The sequence below is a fragment of the Rhinolophus ferrumequinum genome, chromosome 4 (genome assembly GCF_004115265.2).
Source record: "Rhinolophus ferrumequinum isolate MPI-CBG mRhiFer1 chromosome 4, mRhiFer1_v1.p, whole genome shotgun sequence".
Taxonomy (NCBI): Eukaryota; Metazoa; Chordata; class Mammalia; order Chiroptera; family Rhinolophidae; genus Rhinolophus; species Rhinolophus ferrumequinum.
Window position 1 is genome coordinate 96,710,983 of NC_046287.1, and position 22,529 is coordinate 96,733,511.

At 39.5% G+C, this 22,529-nt stretch overlaps 1 protein-coding gene across 1 annotated transcript in view; it reads left to right on the top strand.

Moving 5' to 3' along the window:
* Positions 1-356: 356 nt before the first annotated feature.
* SGCG (sarcoglycan gamma) overlaps positions 357-22,529 on the top strand; it is an 88,503-nt gene continuing 66,330 nt past the window's right edge. The window contains exons 1-2 of the mRNA XM_033103868.1: positions 357-490; positions 17,793-17,987. Coding sequence (XP_032959759.1) covers positions 17,793-17,987 — 195 coding nt within the window. The 5' untranslated portion in view covers positions 357-490. The remainder of the gene's footprint in view (positions 491-17,792; positions 17,988-22,529) is intronic.

Genomic DNA, 22,529 nt, shown 5'->3' on the forward strand with positions numbered 1-22,529 from the left:
AAAGTCGTAAGTTCTAATATGTGTTCATTTGAAGTGATTTTTCATGAATTTTGTTGACATTAGATTCTACTGGAAAGTATCTCAGAATTTTTTTGCTATTCACTTAAGGTAAAGTTTATTTTAGAAAGTTGTATAAGACTATCATGATTCAGGGTTTAAACATTGCTTTTGTAAGAATTCTTTTTTTTTTTTTTTTTTTTTTTGGCACCCTTAGAGCTGTGTCCTGGAATTGGTGCCCAAACAATTTTCAGTGTGGTATGAGCTGTTTATGTCACTGAGTAAAATTAGATACACGCCTGTTGCTAATGCGAGCAGATGAAACATGAGACAGGACAAACACTTGAGAGCCTTCTCTTCCAGGCATAGCTGGTGACGCCTAAATCCTTCACTCTCATCCTGCAAGTAATGGGAACGTTTGAAATATTCCGTCTCTGACAAAGCTCGAGCTGGTTTTGACTAATTCACCAGTGTCCTTTTTAATATATCAAAGGTGAGTAATCAATTTTAACTTGGATTTTATATAATTACAATGTATAACCTTAAAATCAGATAGGTATAACATTTCTTCATTGTTTTCCTTCAGAGGTAACTATTTATTAATAGTTAATAAATTAAATTTAAAACATTGAATAAGTTTTTCTCAAAATGGTTATTAACAAAATTTAGGTAACTTCTTATTTCAATTCTTTTAAGTTATTCTGATTACTAATATATTATATATTTTTAGCATAATTTGTATTTCTAATATTTGAATTTGTAGAATGCCATGATAGCATTAAATTGTATACTGTGGCTAATGTATCATCTTTAAGATCACCTTCTTCTAATTCTACTCTTAAATTTTTGTGGTGGAATTACGTTGGCTTTACATTTTGTTGATAGTTTTCTTACAGACATTAAAAAACAGATTAAAATTAATGAGAACAAAGCTCCAAGTCATTTGTGAAATTTTGAATAAGGAAAACAACAGCAAAACACCAACTTGGGCTTTCCAGCTCTTTTTGGGGTGAAAAAGGGAGGACTATTTCTCTCCCCAAATCTGGAAAAAAATAAAGTGTTACTCAAAATATGTATCAAAAAATAAACGTAAATGAGCTAAAAGACAAACACATGCTAATGCCTACGAAAGTTGTCAGTTCTCTTCTGTGTTTCCTAGGTTAAGAAGGGACAATCCAAAAACAAGTTTATAAAGGAATGCATACAGAAAGATAATAAGGGAAAATATAACTCAACTGGCTGAAAGATTTGCCAGCAGGATGAGTAACTCACTAGTACGAAATGAACTACAAAACGTACTGTGTTTATCTTTTGCTTATTTTCTTGGAAACATTTTGTAGAGATAGGAACAAACAGGCGCACTTAACGAAGTTTCAAAACTAATGGTTCAAGTTGGTGTTAGTTTTACAGGTTCCAGAATTTATCTAAGGTTTTCTTTCAAAGCCATATGAAAAGTGGTATTTCAATATATTTAAATATTGAATTCCAACGACTAATAAATCCAAGTTTCCAAAAGATGCTGGCTAAGCTTGTGGTTTCAAGTTGAAAACAAGATTGTTCTATATTGTCCTTTAAAAAATATACTTTCTAGTCATGAAATGAAATTGCTATTATATCCGATATGAAAATCAAATAATAATGGTACGTATGATTGGGTGCCCATTTGGTTTAATCTTGCATAGCCTGTAGGGACTATGTTTCTCCCTCCACTCCTTATTCTACTTGGCTCATCGCAACCCCTTGCTTCTTCTCAACTAAGCCCAACATTGTTGTGGTTTCCTAGTGGGAAGGGAGAAAACTACAGTCCTGAGTCGGACTCTGCTACTTTCCCATTCTTTCAGAGCCTGCCTCTACTCAGAACCTGCTTCTGCTTTTCTTTCCATCCTTCCCTCCTCCTCTTCGTGGCCTAGTCAGCATCTGGCTAGTTTTGCTATTCTCTGGACCCACTGCAGGGCCATATATTTCTATGATGTTCTCATGAGTATTGAAGAATTCCTCAAACCCTATACTTGCCATTTCATATTCCAACTTCATTTTGAATTTTATGTGTTATTATGCCTTAGAGAATTTTGTGGGGAAATTGATACAGGAGTATTTAATAATTTGTGGATTTTCAAATGTCTGAAGACTTCTTTCAAACTCCCTCAAAATGTCAACGTCTACTTGATTTCAGTATGACCAGTGTGCAGGTACCAATAATGAGAAATGAGACTGGGGATTTCAGGAGGACTCTCTTTTCCCCAAAGGGATTTGTGCTTCATCGTAAAACTTGGAGATCCATTTGAACATTTACAACAGAAATGTAGCATGGATTTAGTCTTTGGGAAGGCCACTCTGGTTGCCATGGAGAAAGGATTAGGGGTATGGTGGAGGGAGATAAGAAGAGTTGTAAAAAGTCAAAAGCTGGCCTCAGCGGAGGACTGGGAAATGGAACTGGAGAGAGGACTAAGAAGAAGAAGGTGGGCACCATGGAGATGGGCACCTTAAAACCTAACCTCACCTTTGTGACTCTTTTAACTCTTTTTTCAACATTCTCAATTATTTCACTTGTGAAAAATCTGAGCAGCATACTATCCATGAAGAGGCATGACTATAAGTTTAGGCTGTGGAGTCACACTGCCACTTTCTAACTCTATGATCTTGTGTGAATTACTTAATTGCTCTCTGTCTCATTATCCCCATTATAAAAATGGGGATAATCAGTGTCAGCCTTCTAAGGTTATGAGTATCAAATTCATTCCATACAAAGCACTTAGAAAGTGTCTGACTTCTTGGTAAACAGCAGATCTCCTTCTTCAGCTCCTCCTCCTCATCGTCATCACCATCACCACCATCACCATCACCACCATCACCACCATCATCACATCACCATCATTATCACCATCACCACCATCGCCATCATTACCATCAGCATCAACAGCACCACCATCACCATCACATCACCATCACATCACCATCACCACCATCACCACCATCACATCACCATCACCATCACCATCACCACCATCACCCTCATCATCACCATCATCATCAATAACAAGATAATGTATAACCTCTTCTTCTCGCTCACACTGAGAGGGAGGTCAAGGAAAAACCTTCGAATGGTGACTGATCAGGGTTTCTAACCGGCTTCTCCCAGCTCCCTAAGAAGGCACCCTGGGTGGGAGATTCTAGGCTTAGGCTATTTGTGCTCCAACAGGTAGTGTTCTCCACAAAAGTGATGGCTGCTGAGGAGGATTGTGTCCATTCCAGAATGCAGATAGAAAACCCTCCCTGACATTCTTCCCAATTGACTGAAAATCTTTAATGGTGCCTGTAATATTTATGAAGAAAAAATAATCAAATGACTGTTTAGGTTTCCTATGAATGTTTTCCTTTCATAAAACATTTTAGATCTTAATGAAAATTTTACATAAAATATTCTAAAATGTTAATCTCGGTGAAACAGAGAAGTAAGCTGTCCTCAAACTGGAATGATTTGCATGTGTATTTTTCACAATATTTGAAAATCACTTTAAATCATGATATTCTAATTTTGAAGAAAAGATGACTGTGAGGATAGAAGTGAATCATAGTCCTGATGTCCTCTGAAACATTTAAAAAACTGTCTAAGCAGTCAGAAAATTGTGTGTACACTGCATTTGATAAGAACCTTAATTATGTCTACTTCAAGGATTTCTTTTTGCTTTACATCTTTCGTATAGAGACTTGCAACTAAAAAGAAGCTCAACTTGATCGATACATTTAAATAACTTTCTTTTCTTAAAATGTGTCCTTAATTTTGTGTGGATATTTTTCATAATTAGAATTTAGTTAAATGTTATTTTTAGGTAGTTGGCAACTTGAGGTTTTTGAGGGGAGGAAGTTATAGTTGGTTTGCCTGAAAATTACAGCTTTAGTTATAAAACTCCAAAGACTTAATAAAGTTGATGACAGGCTACTTTGTACTCTGTTTGCTTAAATGTGGCTTTCCTGTGTAATTTTAACTTAATGTTCTACACCTGTCTTCTTTGTAAATAATGTCAAACTAAGAGTCCTGTCTACACAGGGTAAATATAATGCTGTAATTATATGCTGTAATATATGCTGGTCACCCTCCTGCAGCTGGAGGGTGTTATCGTGTGATACAAAGATCTTCCCGCTTTGTGCCCCGTAGGTCCAGCCACAAGCCTCTTCCCCTGGCTTCTCTGTCCTCCCTCTTCCAGACTCTCCCTTCCAGGCCCTGATGAACCAGCCAAGCCACTCATCACCATCCATAAGACCATATATGTTCCAACCTCCGCTGATTTCTGGTCCACAAAAGGTGAATGAGCAGGTGCACTGCCTGAAGATTTGTCCACAGGGAAGATTCTCTCACCATGGCCTTCCAGAACCTTCCTGATTCAGTGTATTCTGCCCACTGGGGATGCAGCACCTTACTGGTTGTTGAGTTAGGGTGTACAGTCTGCATCCTGAGGCATCACCCATTCTCCCAGGGATCTCCAAACTGGGCCTCAACAACTTCGAAAGGCTGTCCCATTACCCTATCAGGATGGCAGCTTCTGGGAAATATAATAGGTGATAAGAGCAGTAGACCCCGCAGTCAAAAGCCACGCTGCCTTTGCTGTAAAGGGGGGTCATTTGGCTCACTGCAATGCCACATGGGGTCTGACGTCAGTGGATGAAACATTCCGTAAGTCCTTGGAGTGATGCTGGCCGAGGCCCTGCAAGCAGAAAAGAAAGCCCATGCCCAGCCTGTGTGTCCTTTCCGGCCACAGTGACGTAACTAGCCATGGAGTGGCTGCCTGGACTAACTGAGAGATGGTGCTATAACCAGGTTCAGCTTTCATGTCTGTTGTTGGCAGCTTAGACATTCAGCAGTGCAGGAGCCAGATCAGCCTTGCTGAGGGAGCCCTCGTTGTTGGGCCTCCATCCCAGCCACATGGCCACTCTGTATATGAGCCCATTGTGGGTAAGTGATGACGGGCTGGTGTCACCTGGCTCAGTCATTCCACAGAAGCACCAAATAACTACCGTCCTGACTGGGGCTGTGTTCCAGCCGCAGGTCTTTAGTGGCCTGTACCCACATGCTGAGCTAACCCACCCTGCTACTGAACTTGGCCTTGTCCTCCCCTGTATGCGTAGGCTGGTCCTGAGGGACACCCCTCTACAGCCAGAGGAATGAGATGGGGGAGAGGTGCCATTGCATGAGCGGTGAGTGACATGGAACTAAGAGTCATTTGTGTATGCAGCTTACGTTCCCTCTGCCTGCGCCAGCCCTGCCATACCACTTCTTACAGGGGATTGCTGTTGGCTCCTGACCTTAGGCTTCAGTAGGACTGACATAATTCAAGTCATGATGGGAAATTCTGGCCACGCGGTCACTCAGTGTCTCATGGTCAGGTGCCCTATCTCCACAAAGGTCCAATAGCCCTTAACGAAATGTTTTTCAAATGGCATATAAGTCTTTACTGCCGATGTCATGGCCTTATTCCAAAACTCTAGAGGTCTGTGTTGTGATTCCTCAATGAGGGTTACTCAAAACATCACATAGCATCCTTTCCCATCACAGATCCTCTAATCCCATGGTGGTACCAGGATGCACATCAGAGCTGCTTACACCGCTACCTGGAGCTACTACAGAGACCCGTTCGGGCGCCGCCAAAAGCTGTCAGCCCTTCTTGTCACTCTGTAAATGAGTTAGAGTAAATTTTCCAAGTGGCGTAGGCTACCTCCAGATCCTGAAGTGGTTTAAGGGGCATGATTTTCCCTTAACAGTGATGGTAGGTGCAAGATACAATCATTAATTCTTTGCTTCGGAGGGGAGGTCCCGGCATGCCTTATAACACTGGACACCTAAAAATTTCTCTGATTTGGCATGTCCCAGAATCCAGGAAGGGTTTATCTCTCACCCTCTAGACATATGTATTTTAGTAAGGCCTCCAAATATTTGTCACTTTCACTCATCTAGTCCAGTTGACATGACATCATGAATCTAGTGGAAACATTCCTTTGTTCTAAGAATGTCCAGGATGACTTAAATCCCTTCTGTGTATATGAAGATGAGGTGGGAATACTATCGTCTATCATATGTGACTGTGAAGTATTTTTGGTCTTTATTCGTGAGAGAAATGGGGGGTGGGGAAAAATATGTTTGCCGGCTCAATGTACCTGGAGCTGTATTCATCTGTACATGTGAGGGCGCTCGCCTGGCACAGAAGCTGCAGGGGACATTCCGCTCTGTGTGTTTGGGGCAGCTCAGCCCCTGAGATGCATTTTGTCTAAGGGCCAGACTGGTGAATTAAATGGGAATATGGTGAGAGCACTAACGGCGTGGCCTGTAAGAGTGGCACTAATCTCTGTCATTCTTCCTGGGTTGCAGAAATGAGAGGCAGTTTCAGAGCTCTTTTCTTGGCTGTCCCCACTGTAATAACTCATAAGCCGCAGGCCAGGTAGCCTCCAATGTGGGAGCTCTGCCAACTACCAAGTATGTCCGTTCCAATGATATATCTGTTGGCCAGTGAAATGACCGTTTGATAGTCATCTATGGACCCACTATGAGCCAGCGCTGGACCCGGATACCATTTATCACCTGGTCCCCATATGTTCTCACTCTAAAAGTGAGGCCATGATGACACGTTGGGTTTTGGGTATTGATGGCAGAACTAGATTTGTTGTCCAGTGTCCTCAAAATGCCTGGGTGTTGCGCTTTTCTCATTGAACGGTAATCCAATTAAATGGTCTTCCGTTCTGTTGGAGCAGAGCTGGGTGAGTCATTGCTAAATGCACATGCTCTGTTGCTTCCCCCTGGTGACCTGGTGTCTCAGTCAAGCGTTTCCAGGTCTGGAAACTGGCTTAATCTGGAAACTGAGCAAAGAGTTATTTTATGGGGACCTGTGACCTTCAACCTCCTGATTATCCGTTCTTGATATCTTTCGATTGCTTAGGTTAACTCTCTTGTTGACTCTCCATCCATCTTTGTCCTCTTCGATGATTAACCTGGAAGTTCTGGCTTTTCTCGTTCACTAAGTTAATCCATTGCTTTTTTCCAGGCTTTTGCAGGCCAAACTAGCAGTGTATTAGCACCATCTTCCAAGACCCGTGTCATAGTGTTTAATTCTGTATCATCGGACAATGTTCCCATAGATGCTCCTTTGTCCAACATTGCATTCTGTCTTCCTTGATTCATCCCCCTCAGGACTCAGTGCCTTTCATTCTGTCATCTCCTGCTGTTAGATGCTGGATAGGTCCTTCCAACCTTTTGGGATGTAGCCCTTTACTCCCCTACCAGGCCCAGCACTTCCCTACCTGGATTATGTTGTCAGGTAACTGTAACTGTTGGTCAGGTGCTCAGGAAGGGAGGTGATGAGCATGTCACCTCATCTTAGAGTAGGAGGGAGGCATGGGCCACTCTGCAGCTCTAGATGTTCCCGGGGCATCTGGAGTTTCTAGTTTCTTAAGTGTATTGGCCTAGGTGTCACATCCCAAGTCTCAGGGCCCCTCTCCTACCCTGCCAGTGTCCTGGTCCTGACAGAGCAGACTTGCCTGGGTTGAGAATTAATCTTCTCTGGCACTCTACTGCTCTAATAAAGGCCAGATCCTCAGCTCGTTCTTCAGTTACAGGAGGTGAGAGTTCCCTCATTGCTGTCAGAGAGGCCCTCTGATTTTTACAGTTTGCTTTGCATCGTCTCAGCCTTGCATCATCTTTCTCCAGTTCCTTGAAGGAATCAGAAGAGCCATTGATTCCATTCTCCTTATAATTATTATTTTGTGTCCTTTAAGAGGACACAAAACACCTTGTACATTGCACCCACTGGTAAATTTCCTCCCATGATGTTACATCCCTGTTCACCACCAGAGACAATGTTGACAATGGTGCCACCACTGTGTGCCATGGTATCTCCATGCTCCATCTACCACTAGAAATGGTGTCCTCATTGCCTGTGACTGATGGGTGATTCAGCTCCAAAGTGCCATTTTAGATTTGCTTCCCCAGACTATTTCTGGCCACAATGCTGCTATATCCGTTTCCCCAGGAAAGACAAGAAGACGGAGATTTGCATGGAGGAAGTTTATTAGGAAATGTTCTTAGGAAGAACGACTGTAAGGGAGTTGAGGAAACAGGATTGGGCAGAGGAAGAAGTTGAACTCTGATCAGTGAAAACAGAGACCTCAGCTGACCCTACCCAGCTGACTGGGGAGGGTGTCATGCGGGAGACCCTGCTCGCTGCGCCATGTGTCGTGCGGGGCGGCCTGCAGGGTCTCTGCTCCCGCTCCCCACATAAGAACGCAGGACATGGTGAGGCCAAAAAGGAACACCCACGGAGCCATAGGTAGGGGAGTCATACAACTATACTCTTGCTGGCAGCTGGGTTGGAGACACAGGAAACAGGAGCCACACAATTCTCAACCCTCACTGCGCCGCTTGCAGGCTCAGCCACCATCATCTTGCTAGCCCCCGTTTGCTGCTAGCCTAGCCACGGCAGTTATATTAGTGCCCAATGGCTCACTGGTTACAGCTGACGGCCAACTAGCCACAGCTGATGGCCATTTGATCATAGTCGATGGCCATTTACTACCTGAGCCAGCACCTTTCCACGTGAGGCCGAGAGCCTGGAAACTGCTTTTGGGGGCTCTGTCCCCACAGAGGGGTTGCGGTGAGGGTCTCTCTGACTCTAGACTGGCCCTCAGAGATGTCCTGAATGAGAGCAGGGGCCAGGCCCTGTGTCGTGCAGGGCGGCCTGCGGGGTCTCTGCTCCCGCTCCCCACATAAGAATGCAGGACATGGTGAGGCCAAAAAGGAACACCCACGGAGCCATAAGTAGGGGAGTCATATCACTATATTCTCACTGGCGGCATCCACCGCTCTGCAATCCGCACTTGCTAGCTCAGCCACCATCTTCTTGCTAGGCCCCATTTTTCTGCTAGCGTAGCCACAGCAGTTACATTAGTGGCCAATGGCTCACTGGTTATAGCTGACGGCCAACTAGCCACTGCTGATGGCCATCCAATCACAGTTGATGGCCATTTACTACCTGAGCCAGCACCTTTCCACGTGAGGCCGAGAGCCTGGAAACTGCACTCCTGGCTCTGTCCCCACACCCTGGTCACCACAGGATTGAGCAGTCACGTAGCTGCTCTGGGAATCAGCTCTCTTCAGCCAAAGGCAGTGGGAGGGTAGGGACTCAGGTGTGCTCTGTGAGCAGGAAACAGTCTGCCACCTGGGAGAATGAGTTCCTTGGTGAGGAGAGGAGGGGAGTTCTGGGTGGCACACTACAGCATCTGCTACAGGGGCCTTCGTAAGGTTTTCTGTTTTTACTACAGTTTGATTTTTGCATGAATTTTTCAGAAAATAATTTTCTTTCCTTACTTGTTTTACTTCTATAAGTATGACCAGAGCATAATCCTGTAGAACCACAATTTTAAAACAGTATTTAATGGAGAGTTCGTCTTTGCATTATATTCATCCATTCAGTCAACAAATATTGGTAGTGTTTCTAGGGATTGGGAATGGCCAGGAGCCCAACAGAGAAAAAAAAAAGAGAAGAAAAATCCTGCCCTTGTGGATATGGGACAAATAATATGGGAACACAGGTGTAATATTTTTCTGATGTTGAATAAGATAGGACGCTGGAGTCAAGAGAGAAACTTTTGCATTTCAGATTAATTTGCTTGGGTTCGGAAGTAGGAAATAAGTGAAAGCTACCAGCAGAACTGCCTGTATAAATTCCACCTTAGATAGTGGCTAAATTCAACTAAATAATTGCCCCTTTACTCTCAGTATGGACAAATTAGAGGTCATTACGATTTTGGCTATTATTTGATTAAATCATATTTTGTCCTCAAAACATTTTAAAGGGACAGAAATATAATAAATATTTAAGTTTTTTGATATATTAGGAGGAAATGATGGTGAAAATAATTTTAATATAGTGGCTCCATTTAAACCATTTTAATATGAGTCTACATGGAAAATACAGAAATGTTAAATGAATCATTTATATACTAATTTTAGTAAATTGGTATTTGAGTCTTGATGGATTATATTAATGACATTATAGGATTCTGATTTGATATAGTAGTATCTGTAGTAATAGTTTCTATAACTTTGTCAAGATGTAGCATCATATTCTATAAATACATATTCCTTAAAATACTAATACGATCTGGCTTCAAATTCAAAAGACCATGAATTTAATACTTAATAGACAATAATAGCAAGTATAACACTTGCTCTGGACTAAACATCATTCTGGTAACTATTCATTTTCTATTTGGAGCTATGATGACAAATTTTAGGGAAATATAGGCCTCCAGATATAGAGGCAATTTAAATACATTTGGGGATGTATCAGAGCAACAATTATAAGGCTAACTGAAGTGGTTGTGAATGTTAGACGTCCAGTGGAAATACAATGGCTCAGTTGGAAAGAATGATAGTAATCAGAGGCGTGATAACCTTTATGAAACATAATTCTCATGACGTTAAATAGAGATATTTCACAAATTAGACTCATATTCCACCTGTTGTGAGAAAGATGCCAGCAGGTACAGGAATTAGAAGAAACTTAAGAATTCTGGGAATCTCAACTGTCAGCATTACAGGACTTAGAAGGGAACTATTACATCTCTTATGATACTAGAAAAGCTCTTATGAGTTATAATGCCAATTTATAGCCCTGTGAATCCCTCATGTATTAAAAAAAAGTTTCCTTGAAGAACTGCATAATTGAACACTATATTTGGTGGTACTTTTTTTGTTGATAGAGCTTTCAGAAAAATACTATGCAATCAAATATTCCACAGATTTACAGATACTTCCTAAGTAATTTGACAGAACACAAAACCAGCAACAAAAACTTTTTTAAAAAAATAACCATATTTTTTTTTTCTAAAAGGCTACATATTAAATCAAGAAATAAACTCTCCTGTTCATTTTGGACCTCTAAATCAAAGAAGTATATATTTTAAAGACAAAGAGATATTCCAAGATTAAGTAATAGCATGCCTTTCTTCTCCACTTTTGTTCAGTCTTTTTTTTTTTAATTAAAGTTTGTTGGGGTGACAATGATTGGTAAAATTACATAGGTTTCAGGTGTACAATTCTGTAATACATCATCTATATATCACATTGTGTGTTCACCACCCAGAGTCAGTTCTTCCATCACCATATATTTGATCCCCTTTACCCTCATCTCCCACCCCCCTCACTCCTTATCCTCTGGTAACCACTAAACTATTGTCTGTGTCTATGAGTTTTCGTTTCTTCATTTGTTTGTCTTGTTCTTCTGTTGTTTTCAGATTTATTGTTTAAAGTCTTAATCGTAAGAAACTGTGAGTCTCCAAGTAAATCTTGTCCACCATTTTCCCCAGGGCTCCAGCAGGACCTCAGACTGGAGTAGAGTTTGAGGAAAGAACGCCAGACTGAAGAAGAAAAGGAAAAAGATAAAATAGCAAGGAGAACTCCAGTCTCAAGTAATTAGGTGCAAGGAGCAAAAAGAAACGTGGCTCTGTGCCCTGCATCTCACAGACAAGACCAGGTGTCAAAACCACAGAGCCCTGCCATAAAGCTTTTCAAAGGTGTCCCACCAAATGTTAGGATGCATGCTACCGTGCTTCCCCAAAAATAAGACCTAGCCAGACAATCAGCTCTAATGCGTCTTTTGGAGCAAAAATTAATATAAGACTGGGAATATAATATAATATAATATAATATAATATAATATAATATAATATAATATAATATAATATAATAATACCGTGTCTTATATTAATTTTTGCTCCAAAAGATGCATTAAAGCTGATTGTACGGCTGGGTCTTATTTTCGGGGAAACGCGGTAGGACTGGGGTGATCAGGAGACCCCGCCGTGAGGCCATTTGAGTTGATGAATTGACAGAACTGATCATCACAAAGTTTCCATCATAGAGCTACATAAGGCACGTCTTTAGAACTCAGTATGGGTTATACAATATCAAAAGGGAAATACCTAAGATACTATAGTTGTAAACCAAAAGTAGAAACAGTGCTTTTCTGATGCTAATCTTCCTCTCAAATTCAAGTCATTTATCTTATCAAGGTAGAACTTTATATGATCGTGAACCTTAAAAGACACTGTTCAAGCACAAAGTGTGTTTGTGGATTAACATTCATGCTAGAAAATGGCGTATTATGCTGGATCGCTGAGATGTGAAATGAGGGAAGCTTCCGCCTTTCACTTATGACATATGCATCAATCATATCATTATGGTGGTCAACCGTTTCAAATAAAATGAAGAACAAGAAATAAGAAAATGAGTAAAATGAGCATAGGAAAATATATATTGGATTTGGAAGCAAAGAGATCATGTGATCTCTCTGACATCAGCCAAAGATAAAGATAATAAAATAACTTTTTCAGGAAGACTATTCTTATATCTAAAACCTTAATTGTTCTTTAAGGAGTCTATTTGACTAGGGAAAAAATGGGTCAAAAGTAACATTTATTTAGTAAATGTTTTTCTTACTCTGTGGTTCTTCATTGTAAGATCACTGCCTTTACATCTCTTGTTTTATGTATTATTCAAGACTATTCCAGGTGCAAGTGATAGAAACCCAAGCCGAAGAAATTCAAGTAAAGATGGAACTTATTACTTCATAAAGTAAACCAGACAGTACTTGATTTAGGTTCTCAAATGATGTCGATAGGATTTCACTCTTATCTCAAACTCTCTCCCCCTCTCTTTCATTCTTTCAAACTTCTTCTCTGGCAAGCTCTCTCCAAGGAGCAGGAAATATAGATGTTGGCTGAGAGGCATTAGCTGGTCCACCAGAGGAAAGCTTCTCTCTCAGAGACCAGTGACAGTGAATGGCTTGCTTGGATCACATAACATCCTAATGCCATTCTCTGTGTCTAGACTCGTGATATGCCCTGGTTGGTCAGCCGTATCGCTTACCATGCCTGTGACAGTGGAGATGTACCCACATGCCTGATGGCTGAAATACAACCACATGGAGCTGAGCAGGTCATTCTGAGTTGGAAGAGAAAACAGTAGTTGCCAACTCTAACGTGATACAGAAGAAAACAGTAGGTGCCCACTGTAACATGATACAGAAGGAAACAGGGTTGCTTTGGATATTCCGCAGTTCCTTATTATAGCATTTTGTTAACATTACCTCAACTCTCACTGCAACTAGTAATTTTTCTCTCTCTATCTGATGTGTGTTCACTAAATCAAAGATTGATGGTAGGTAGAAACCATGCCATGTTTGGTACCAGATAACCCCCAGTGCTGGCTAAGAGGCCATGTTCGCCACATACGACAATCTTTGTTATGATATGTGTGCTCTTCTAATGGACATATGTACTGTCCTTGCTCAGTTACTATATTGTGTCTTCTTTCCTCCAACTTCAATTTCCGAATGTTGGTATTTCTCCTTAGTAGAATACTATATAATATAACACCATGAAAGTTTCAGATGTCTGAGTTTATTTAATAAAAACAAGGACAGAACTCTAAGAAAAGTATATTTAAATAACATTGTTTTAAAATAAGCCTATATGGAACTAAAAAACAGAACATGACTTTTAAAACCACAGTTTTATAAACTAATATTTGTGTGACAGTGGGGCTGAGATTTTTGTTGTTGTTTGTGTGTGTGTGTGTGTATGTGATTCTGGTCGCTTGTTCATTTTAAATAAAGATGTCTTCCCATTCAGGTGTGTTAGCTACTTAAAGGGCATTTATTCTGTTGGTTTGCTCATTTTGTAAGGAACTTTTTCAAATGGCAGAGTTTGCCATTTTATTTTGAAAGTCAATCCAAGACAGAACAATTTGATGACCTTTTTTTTTGTCAGGCATCTACAAGGGTGAGCTCCTTCCTGTTACTGTTTTCCTAAATGCCTGAATGATGGATGAGTTATGCAAACAGTGACGCAGGAAATGCCTTGAGAATTAGCTAATTAACATGGGAATTAGCTATTTCTTTGACGTTTAAAAGAAAATTGAGGAAAAACTCATCCAGTGGTTTTCAGTGCTAGCATGAGCTGGTCAGCTTTACTTTTGTAGCACACTGATTTGCTGATTTGCTGCTTTCCTGAAGGAGTGACCATATACACTGGGCGTCTCTTAAATCTCACTTTTCGTTTATTTATTTAGCGCCTCTGTGTACGGGCTTCCTTTAGACTCACTATTCTCTTTTCTTTGTCTATCATTTTGTCACTATCATTTTTTCATTACTGTAGCATAAAACCGTATTTTATGTCTGGGAACATAAGTCCCACTCTCTGCACATTCATTTGTTCAACGAGTATTTATTGGTATGCGTTGTGTGCACATAACTCATATTAGTCATGGTTATGGAGTCATTTTGTTGTAATTGACTTCTCATATGAGTTGCCTTTCCATTTTGATGGATGCTGTAACGTGATGGTACTAGTTGCATAGTAAGAAATTATGCTACTTGGATATTAGAGCTAGGTGACATGGTTTATGAAAGGTAGTTTTTGAAACTGTGAAAAAATAATGATCCTGCAGTTTTCAGGTTGACATGATGGGTTCTTAGAGAAGTCTGGTAAGCCCCCTCAGCATGCATGCCCTGTTGCCTGGAGAAACCTTTCTCGAGGCAGTCAGGATTTTATCCCTACACTCAAATGAATCTCCCATGAAAAAATGAGGAGACCTGGAGAAGCTGCACTCATTGGACCTCTTCTACCCACTGCCTGATGGTTAAGTTACTCTTGCTAAAATGAACCATTGAGTTTATGGCAGGAAAACATACTCTGAATCAGATGCATGTGTCAGATTGAGCATAATCTTCCAGCCTCAACCCCAGTCCTCTTAACACACTTCAAAGACTTTGGTTTTTGTTTTATCCATTGTTTTGTTATGTGTTTCTAATTTAACTGTATTATGACCAGAGCAAAGAATTCGTATGAAACATGTCCTTTAGCATGTCTTCATACTTCCTTGTGAACTAGTGTGTTGCCAGATTTTGCAAATGTTACACATATGCTTGTAAAGAATAAATGTTTCCTAATGCAGGAGTAGGACTCCATACATGTGCATTTAAACACATTTTAATTGAACTGTCCAAGTTTCCTGTACCCTTACTCATTTCAGTGGGCCTGATCGATCAGCAGATGTATATTCAAATCTTCCACTGGGATAATGGCTTTTTCAGTTTTTCCTTGAAGTTCTTCAATTTTTACTACATAAATACAGATGAATAGATACAGTTGTAGATACAGGCATAGGTATATCAGGATATTTGTGAGATGCGTATAACTCTAGCATTTTTATAGCCTCCTGGTGAATTTATGTATTTTATATCTATTGTAGTACATCAATACCCCAACATAATGTGCCCTGTAATATGGGAATTCAGGTATAACATACGCGACAGATGGCTCCTGTCCTTTGCTCCTATCCCATTGCCAAAGAAGGAGTCGCTGAAGTTTCCATCTACTTTGGAGAAAAGGACGGTGGTGATATGGGGGGATGGCTGTGTCAGACTGGAAAGAAGCAGTACCAGTAAAGCGGGCACTAAGAGTAGGCCCCTATCACCAACAATCCCCTACAATGTGTGACTCAATCTCCCCACAAGGGGTGAACTGGGAGCTGCTGGGGGCTCACGGTTCCTTCCTCCTTCACTTCCCTCTTTGAGTCACTGTGTAAGCCGAAGGGCAACGATTCATTCCCAACAGGTGCCCTAATAAAAAGTGCTAGCTGGGAGAAAGCTTGACTTCCTGTTTTCAGACTTCTGACCTCCTAAAGTGTAAGATAATAAGTTGTGTTACATTAAGCCACATAAGATTGTATGAATTTGTTACACCAACAATAAGAAGCTATATATCGGAACAGAATATGTAGCAGTGGGAAACCATCTGTGTGTGTGTACACACACATTCTTAGAAAACTATTTTTATTGATCTGTAGCAATATGGTAAAATAGTGCACTTGGTATAATTTCTGATTCTCCGGCTGTCCTTTCCAGTCCAGTGGCAGTCTCTGAGGCTTCCTTTATAGAAATTCTGGATCTGCTGCCATATTTCAGATGACAAGCGCTTTGAAATAAATATAATAGAGTGATGGGATGGAGAGTGGCTGAGTGTCCAGAGAAGGCCTCTTTGAGAAGATGAGAGGTGAGCTGCTACTGAAAGCTAAGAAGGAGGCAGCAGAGTGTTTCAGGTGGATAGAATGCCCAGGACAACAGTCCTAGGTGAGAGTTAACCTGGTCTATTGAAGAGCAGATGGAGCACTGTGAGCTAATGACAGGTGGTAGTAAATGAAGCCAAAGAGGTAAGCAAAAGCCCTTCATGGAGGGTCTGGTAGGTGATGGAGGAGTTTGGATATTCTTAGTGTGGGGAAAAGCCATTGAAAGGTATGAAGCAATCGAGTGACAGGTGCTTAGATTTTACACTTTTGATATTGAGTGGAGAATGGTTTGTAGGGGAAAGATGGAAACCAGGTTTTGCAGAAGTGCAGGTGAGAGATTTCCTGGTGCCTTGAACTTGTGTGGTAGCAATGGAAATGGAGAGAAGTAGAGGCGTATGTTGAGGACAAGAGTTGACAAGACCTGCTTATGTGGGGCTTGTAGGGAAAAGAAGCAAGGATGACTTCTGAGACTTTGTCTGCTGCAAGGCATGGATAGTAGTGGGCTTTCTCATGTAAGGAAGAATGAAAGAGCTCCAAGAGAGTAAATACATTATGCCCTTGTGAAATCATTAGACATTTAGGTTTTGCATAACATAGATTGTCAATCCTGAGTTTTTGAAAATACTGTGTGAAGCGTAACACGATTTTACATAATAAATTAGGACGTGAGAAAATGCCTCTTGTTAAGTTGGAAAGAGATTTGAAGAATTATTTTAGACCATGATTTATTTTAAATAAAGATATCTCCAAACCCTTTCTAAAAATAGATGCAGAACTTTTGCACAAAAATAACTCAAGAGGAGTGTATTTTATATTCTAATTCATCATTTTACTACATTTACAATCAGAAAAGTCTTCATAATTTCTATTCTTAGTTTTATAAGTTAAAACCGCTTTCCTTTTTTCTTTGTGTAAAGGGGAAAATGAGTCATTTTTAAAAATCTCTTCTTAGAGTTGAAGTTGTTACTAAAACTTTTACTCTAACATACTCAAAACAATGAATATTTGCAAACATTTGTTGTATACACACATTTTGACCTTTGTTGAAGTGGGTCAATACTTGGGAACTTCATTATAGGCAAAAGTTAGTGTGGTAGGTATTTTGTAAAGAAACCTTTTTAATTCTGAGTAATTTAGTAGCTGAACAAAAACTTAATTTAATCATTTAACATAGAATTGAGTAATTGGATTCTATTTTTTTAGAAGACATGTAGATACCAGCTTGATTTCCTCCTACTGAATCTTTTAATAACTTTAATAACTTGATTATTTTAGGTTGATGATTCAATTACAGGTTTAACCCTGCAGAATTTTGAAAGCTGTATATTGAATTTATGGATCAAAATCTGAAAATATGGTCATTGGACCATATTTTCATATCTAAAACAGTTGGCATGACAAATTAAATACCACTCTGTGGTTGAAATATAGTGACCTGTTTCAAAGTAATATTTAAGTCTTTCTAAAAAGCATTAATTTTGGAAAATTGTTATTGGGATAAAAAACATTTTGTTGAATTCATAGTAAATCAGTATTGACAAACAAGTTCTCTCTTTGGTCTGTCTGTTCCTCCCTCCCTCTCTCCCTATTTCCCCTCCTCCCATTCCCCCCATCCCACCTTCCCTCTGTCCCTTTTCCCTTCTACCCCCTCCCTCTCCACCCCGACCCCACTCCATGCCAGATGGTGCGTGAACAGTACACTACAACCACAGAAGGCACCACCATAGAGAGGCCAGAAAACAAGTATGTCTACAAAATTGGTATTTATGGCTGGAGAAAGCGTTGCCTCTACTTATTTGTTCTCCTTTTACTCATCATCCTCCTTGTGAATTTTGGTCTTACAATTTGGATTCTTAAAGTGATGTGGTTTTCCCCAGTAAGTATTTTCTTCTCTTTCTTTCTTTTCATTCTTTTTTTTTTTGGTGGTAAGCATGTTCTTGTTTCTTTTGCACCATCACTTCATCCATATTGAACTGGTAGAAACTTCCTGTAATGTAATTAATGTTTGTTTCCTGTCTGGATCAGAATTTTCAGTAACAAAATATACATATAACATTTATTTATTGTTTAACTTTTTAAATAACTGCCCTGTGAGCTATAGTTTGTTCGTTTTTGTTTTTATTGTAATTTTTTTCATTAGTCATTACCGTTATTTACCTGGTGGAAAATAGTCATAATCTTGAGTTTATGGTTGATTTAGACATGATTGCTTAATGATTATTTAATTCATTAATTGGTAAAATTTTATAAATCATATTTTTCTAATCTCATTTTTAAATATTTACAATTCAGATGTTACTTTCTCATTTTTTTGAAAGCTCTGTTCTGAAATGCAATAAATATGTGTCCACACTTAACATTTAGCAGCAGAGTTAGTAAATAAAATATCAGTAGTCCTAAGGAATTCGTATTTTATTTTAAACATCCTCATGATTAGAAGATAGCTGGGTAATTTTATACACTCTGGATATATTTTGTGTACTTTTTGAAAAAAATATTTATTTAATATAGAATATCTAAATTTTGCAAGATAGTTACAGTGAGAAAAAAATGCTGCAGTGGACGTCACAGGTTAGTCTGCTCCTCACATCACATAGGAACATGCTATTTCCAAAAATAATAATTGTCCATTTAGTCTGAAAAGCCTTCCATGAATTCATATCCTTCACTTTCTTTCCTGCCTTGGTTCTGTAGCCAGTAGATGCTTTATTTCTTTTGTTCACATAATAAATACTAGCATTTTCACATATTCAAAGAGGTAAAATACCAATCCAATCAAAATATAGCTTGAATATGTGTTTATATATTAATATATGTTTGATATAAATGCATTTAAAATATTTTATATAAGTATATAATATAGGTTATTATAAATTATATATAAATATTATATAACAATGTATTTAATTTGTGTTTTCTTCTCTAACATTTACAAAACCAGTATTTTTGCAGTATCACAATAGTGTTTAGTTCCCTTGGACAGCTTTCCTTCAGGAAAGGAACACAACATATGTGCATCACCTACATTTTATGGCAAATTTAAAATATTTTATTTTAACATATTTTTGAAGACTGAATCAAGGTTGAACTCAAATGATAAGCTGTGGGATCTGTCAGGGAAGCCTCCTGGCTAGAGGGCCCTGCGTAAGCCTGCTGTAGGCCCCTCAGCTACGCAGAATGCTGAGAGAAAATTGAGTGGGAAGCAGACGGTTAAAAGGACCTGGGAGAAAGAAGCCCTGGGGACAGCCAGATTTTAATAGTCCCTTGCAGCAGTGACTGAGGTCTGTTAGTCATCCTGACACATGGTTGACAGTATCTTGAATGAATAAAGATGTGCATTATATTAGAAATATATGTGAATTATTACAAAGATGTGAATTAATTTTATAAATTGCATGTAAACGTAAAGTGACCGTGTGTCTAGTTTGTCTCTTGTTTTATGTTGTAGCTTTTAAAATAACTTTCAGGTATTATAATTTACATTAAATTAAATTGTGCCAGCAGTTGAGTCCACTTCACCAACTCTGATAGCTAATCACAGAGACCAGTTAGATCCTTTGCTGTCATGCTGCAGGTCTTCATAGCCTGGACTTTCTAATAAGATTTGGCCTTTGAGTGTGCTAGTGTTATATGTACTATGTACTGTACATTCTTACAGTAAAGTGAGCTAGAGAAAAGAAAATGTTATTAAGAAAATCATAAGGAAAATAAATTTACAGTATTTAGTGAAAAAATTTGCATATAAGTGGACCTGTGCAGTTCAAACCTGCGTTGTTCAAGGCTCGCTGTATATATAAAACAATAAACATGTCATTGCTATACTGTTGATGATATGCGCAGAGAAAGGCTTGCTAAACTTTGCTAACTTGGGAAATTATGGCTTTCACTCTACCCTGAACAATGACTGTTTGTGTGGGTGGTATATAGGTTATTATATTGAATTTAGGAGAGAATTATAGACTAGCTGTTCATGTTCAAAATTTTATAGCTCTCTGCAAATACTGAAAGCCCTATTTGACTTTGTATCATTTTAGTGCCAAAGCTCTTGAAAGATTCTTTTATAGTCTTGTGACTTCCTTGGCATGTATTCAAGAAAGGATATTGGTTTATATAGGAATAAAATAAAAGAAAAAAGAAAATGAAATCATTATTTCAGCCCTGTGAGGACATGGCCATTTGAAGAGAATTTCAAAACCTCAGAATATTATTTATTATCATGAAAATAGTTTACAATTAAAAGGCTGTGTCCTTTTGATTTTAATAACTCATAACTTAGTATGTGCATAGACTGCACAATCCATTCATGCCCATGAACTCAGTTTATCCTCCTTGTCATCCTATGAGCCTGAGTTTTACAGACGACGACATTATATATTTTATTTCAGTGATTGCAGTGATGGGCGTCTCTTAACAAATATTAGGACCCATGAAAATCAGGAGCACCTAAGCCAGGTCTTCAGAGTTCTCCCACACCCAGACAGAAGGTAGTACACAGATTTGGTGTCCTTGCACCATGTCCAAAAAAGCCTTATTGGGGGTTTTCTGGGACCCAATAAACACCACTTTTCCCCACCCAAATTCAGAACCCACTGAAAGGGAGGAAAAGGAGTCAGGTAGCTGGAGCTCAAAATAACATCTGTATTACTGATTAAAGCTAATTGGAGGGCATAGGTTTGGAATCTGGCCAACATCTTGGTGCACATATACTAAAAAAAAAGGAAGGAAGGGAGGGAGGGAGAAGGAGGGAGGAGGGAGGGAAGAAGAGAGAGGGAGGGAGGAGGGAGGGAGAAGGAGGGAGAAGGAGGGAGGAGGGAGGGAGGAAGAGAGAGATAGGGAGGAGGAGGGAGGAGTGGAGGAGAGGAGGATTGTGAGGGAGGTAGGGGGAGGAGGAGAGACAGTTGGACGACCTGGAAGAAAGAAAAGAAATCACAAAAGAAAAGAAATAAACAAGCCCCTTCCCTCACCCATCCACTCCCGCCATCCCTCCACTCCCTCCCGCCCTCACTCCCTACCTCCCCCTCTCCGCCAGGATATTGCTGACACCCTTTCCACGCGTGCTGGTTTAATTTTTTGGGGAGGGTTGCAGAGTTCTGTCAGGGGCCAAGTACATCTGCATTGCAGACCAGGTTTGGAGACACACTGCTTGAAGGTCATCTAAAGTTTAAATTACATTCAGGGAACACAGTGTTACTTATATGGGGTGGTTTTCCAGATTTCACATTGTTTCTTATATCATTTTTAATGCTGCCATGCATTGTAATATAAAGGCATTCTATTCCTTAACTGGTGAAATGAAAACAGAAGTAATATGCCTGAATGAGATAATACAAAACAAGACATTGAAACTTTCTCTAAGAGCAGTCAACTTCATTACCCATATCTTAGTACTGGTCTTACTTGTAAATAGGTATTGCATTTTATCAAATGAAATTAATTCAAAAAGAAAAGATGTGCAAGGTACTGAAATTGAAATATTTTTGCCTGTGTCAATCCTTGCTCATTTATTGAACTTAGATCACATTTAGCCAAAACAAAAATTATTTCTACTAAAATACTTCCTGCTAGAATGTTCAATAACAGACAAATAAGAGGGTTTTGTTTGTTAGTTTGTTTTTTGATTGAACAGAGGTTTACTTAAAAATATCTTACTGCAGTAATTAGGTGAAAAAGAATTTCTATCCTGTATTTAGTAACTGTTTCAATAGTTTATTTTAAGATGCCTCTGTTGAGCAACAGAATTCCTGAGTGCCTGAGAGGCGGGTACCACGTGGGTACCCCTAACCGCTACCATGCCCTGGCTGTGCTCAGCTCCCTCTGGGCTCCTAAAGGAACAGTCTCAACCCACAGGACAACAACGCATAAGAGTTAAGACAATCATATTTTATCTGGCCCATAGATCGTGGAAGATCTGTGCTGTATCTAACATGCTTGAGGCCCCCACATAGAGATGCTGAGGCCATTGGTCTTCTAACTGTCTCACAGGGACCGTTCTGGGGCAGATACCTGCTGGTGCAGGAACAACCAACCACCTTGTGTCTGCTCCTCTCTGCTTTGCTGATGCCCGGCCCACACAGTCATACATACTCTGGTCCATTTTGATGTCTTCAAACTGCCTGTCTCTCCTTCCCGTTAGTTTTTCTAACTAATGGAAACTATGATCAAAAGAAAACATATGACACTGGAATTTTAAACCAGTAGCATGGCATTTTCCCAAATTATTTATGTTTTTTCTAAAAAGAATTCTATCAGTGCCTTCTAGTCTGAAAACCAAATTGAAATGTTTGATTTATAATATTATACTTATACTAGAGTGGGATTGACCCAGAGGTCACAGACAGTAAGAACATGAGCTAACTTAATAGCACTTATTTTCTAAGAAGACAAGGTAATAATTAAGTCTGAGTTTAGAGAAGGAAGA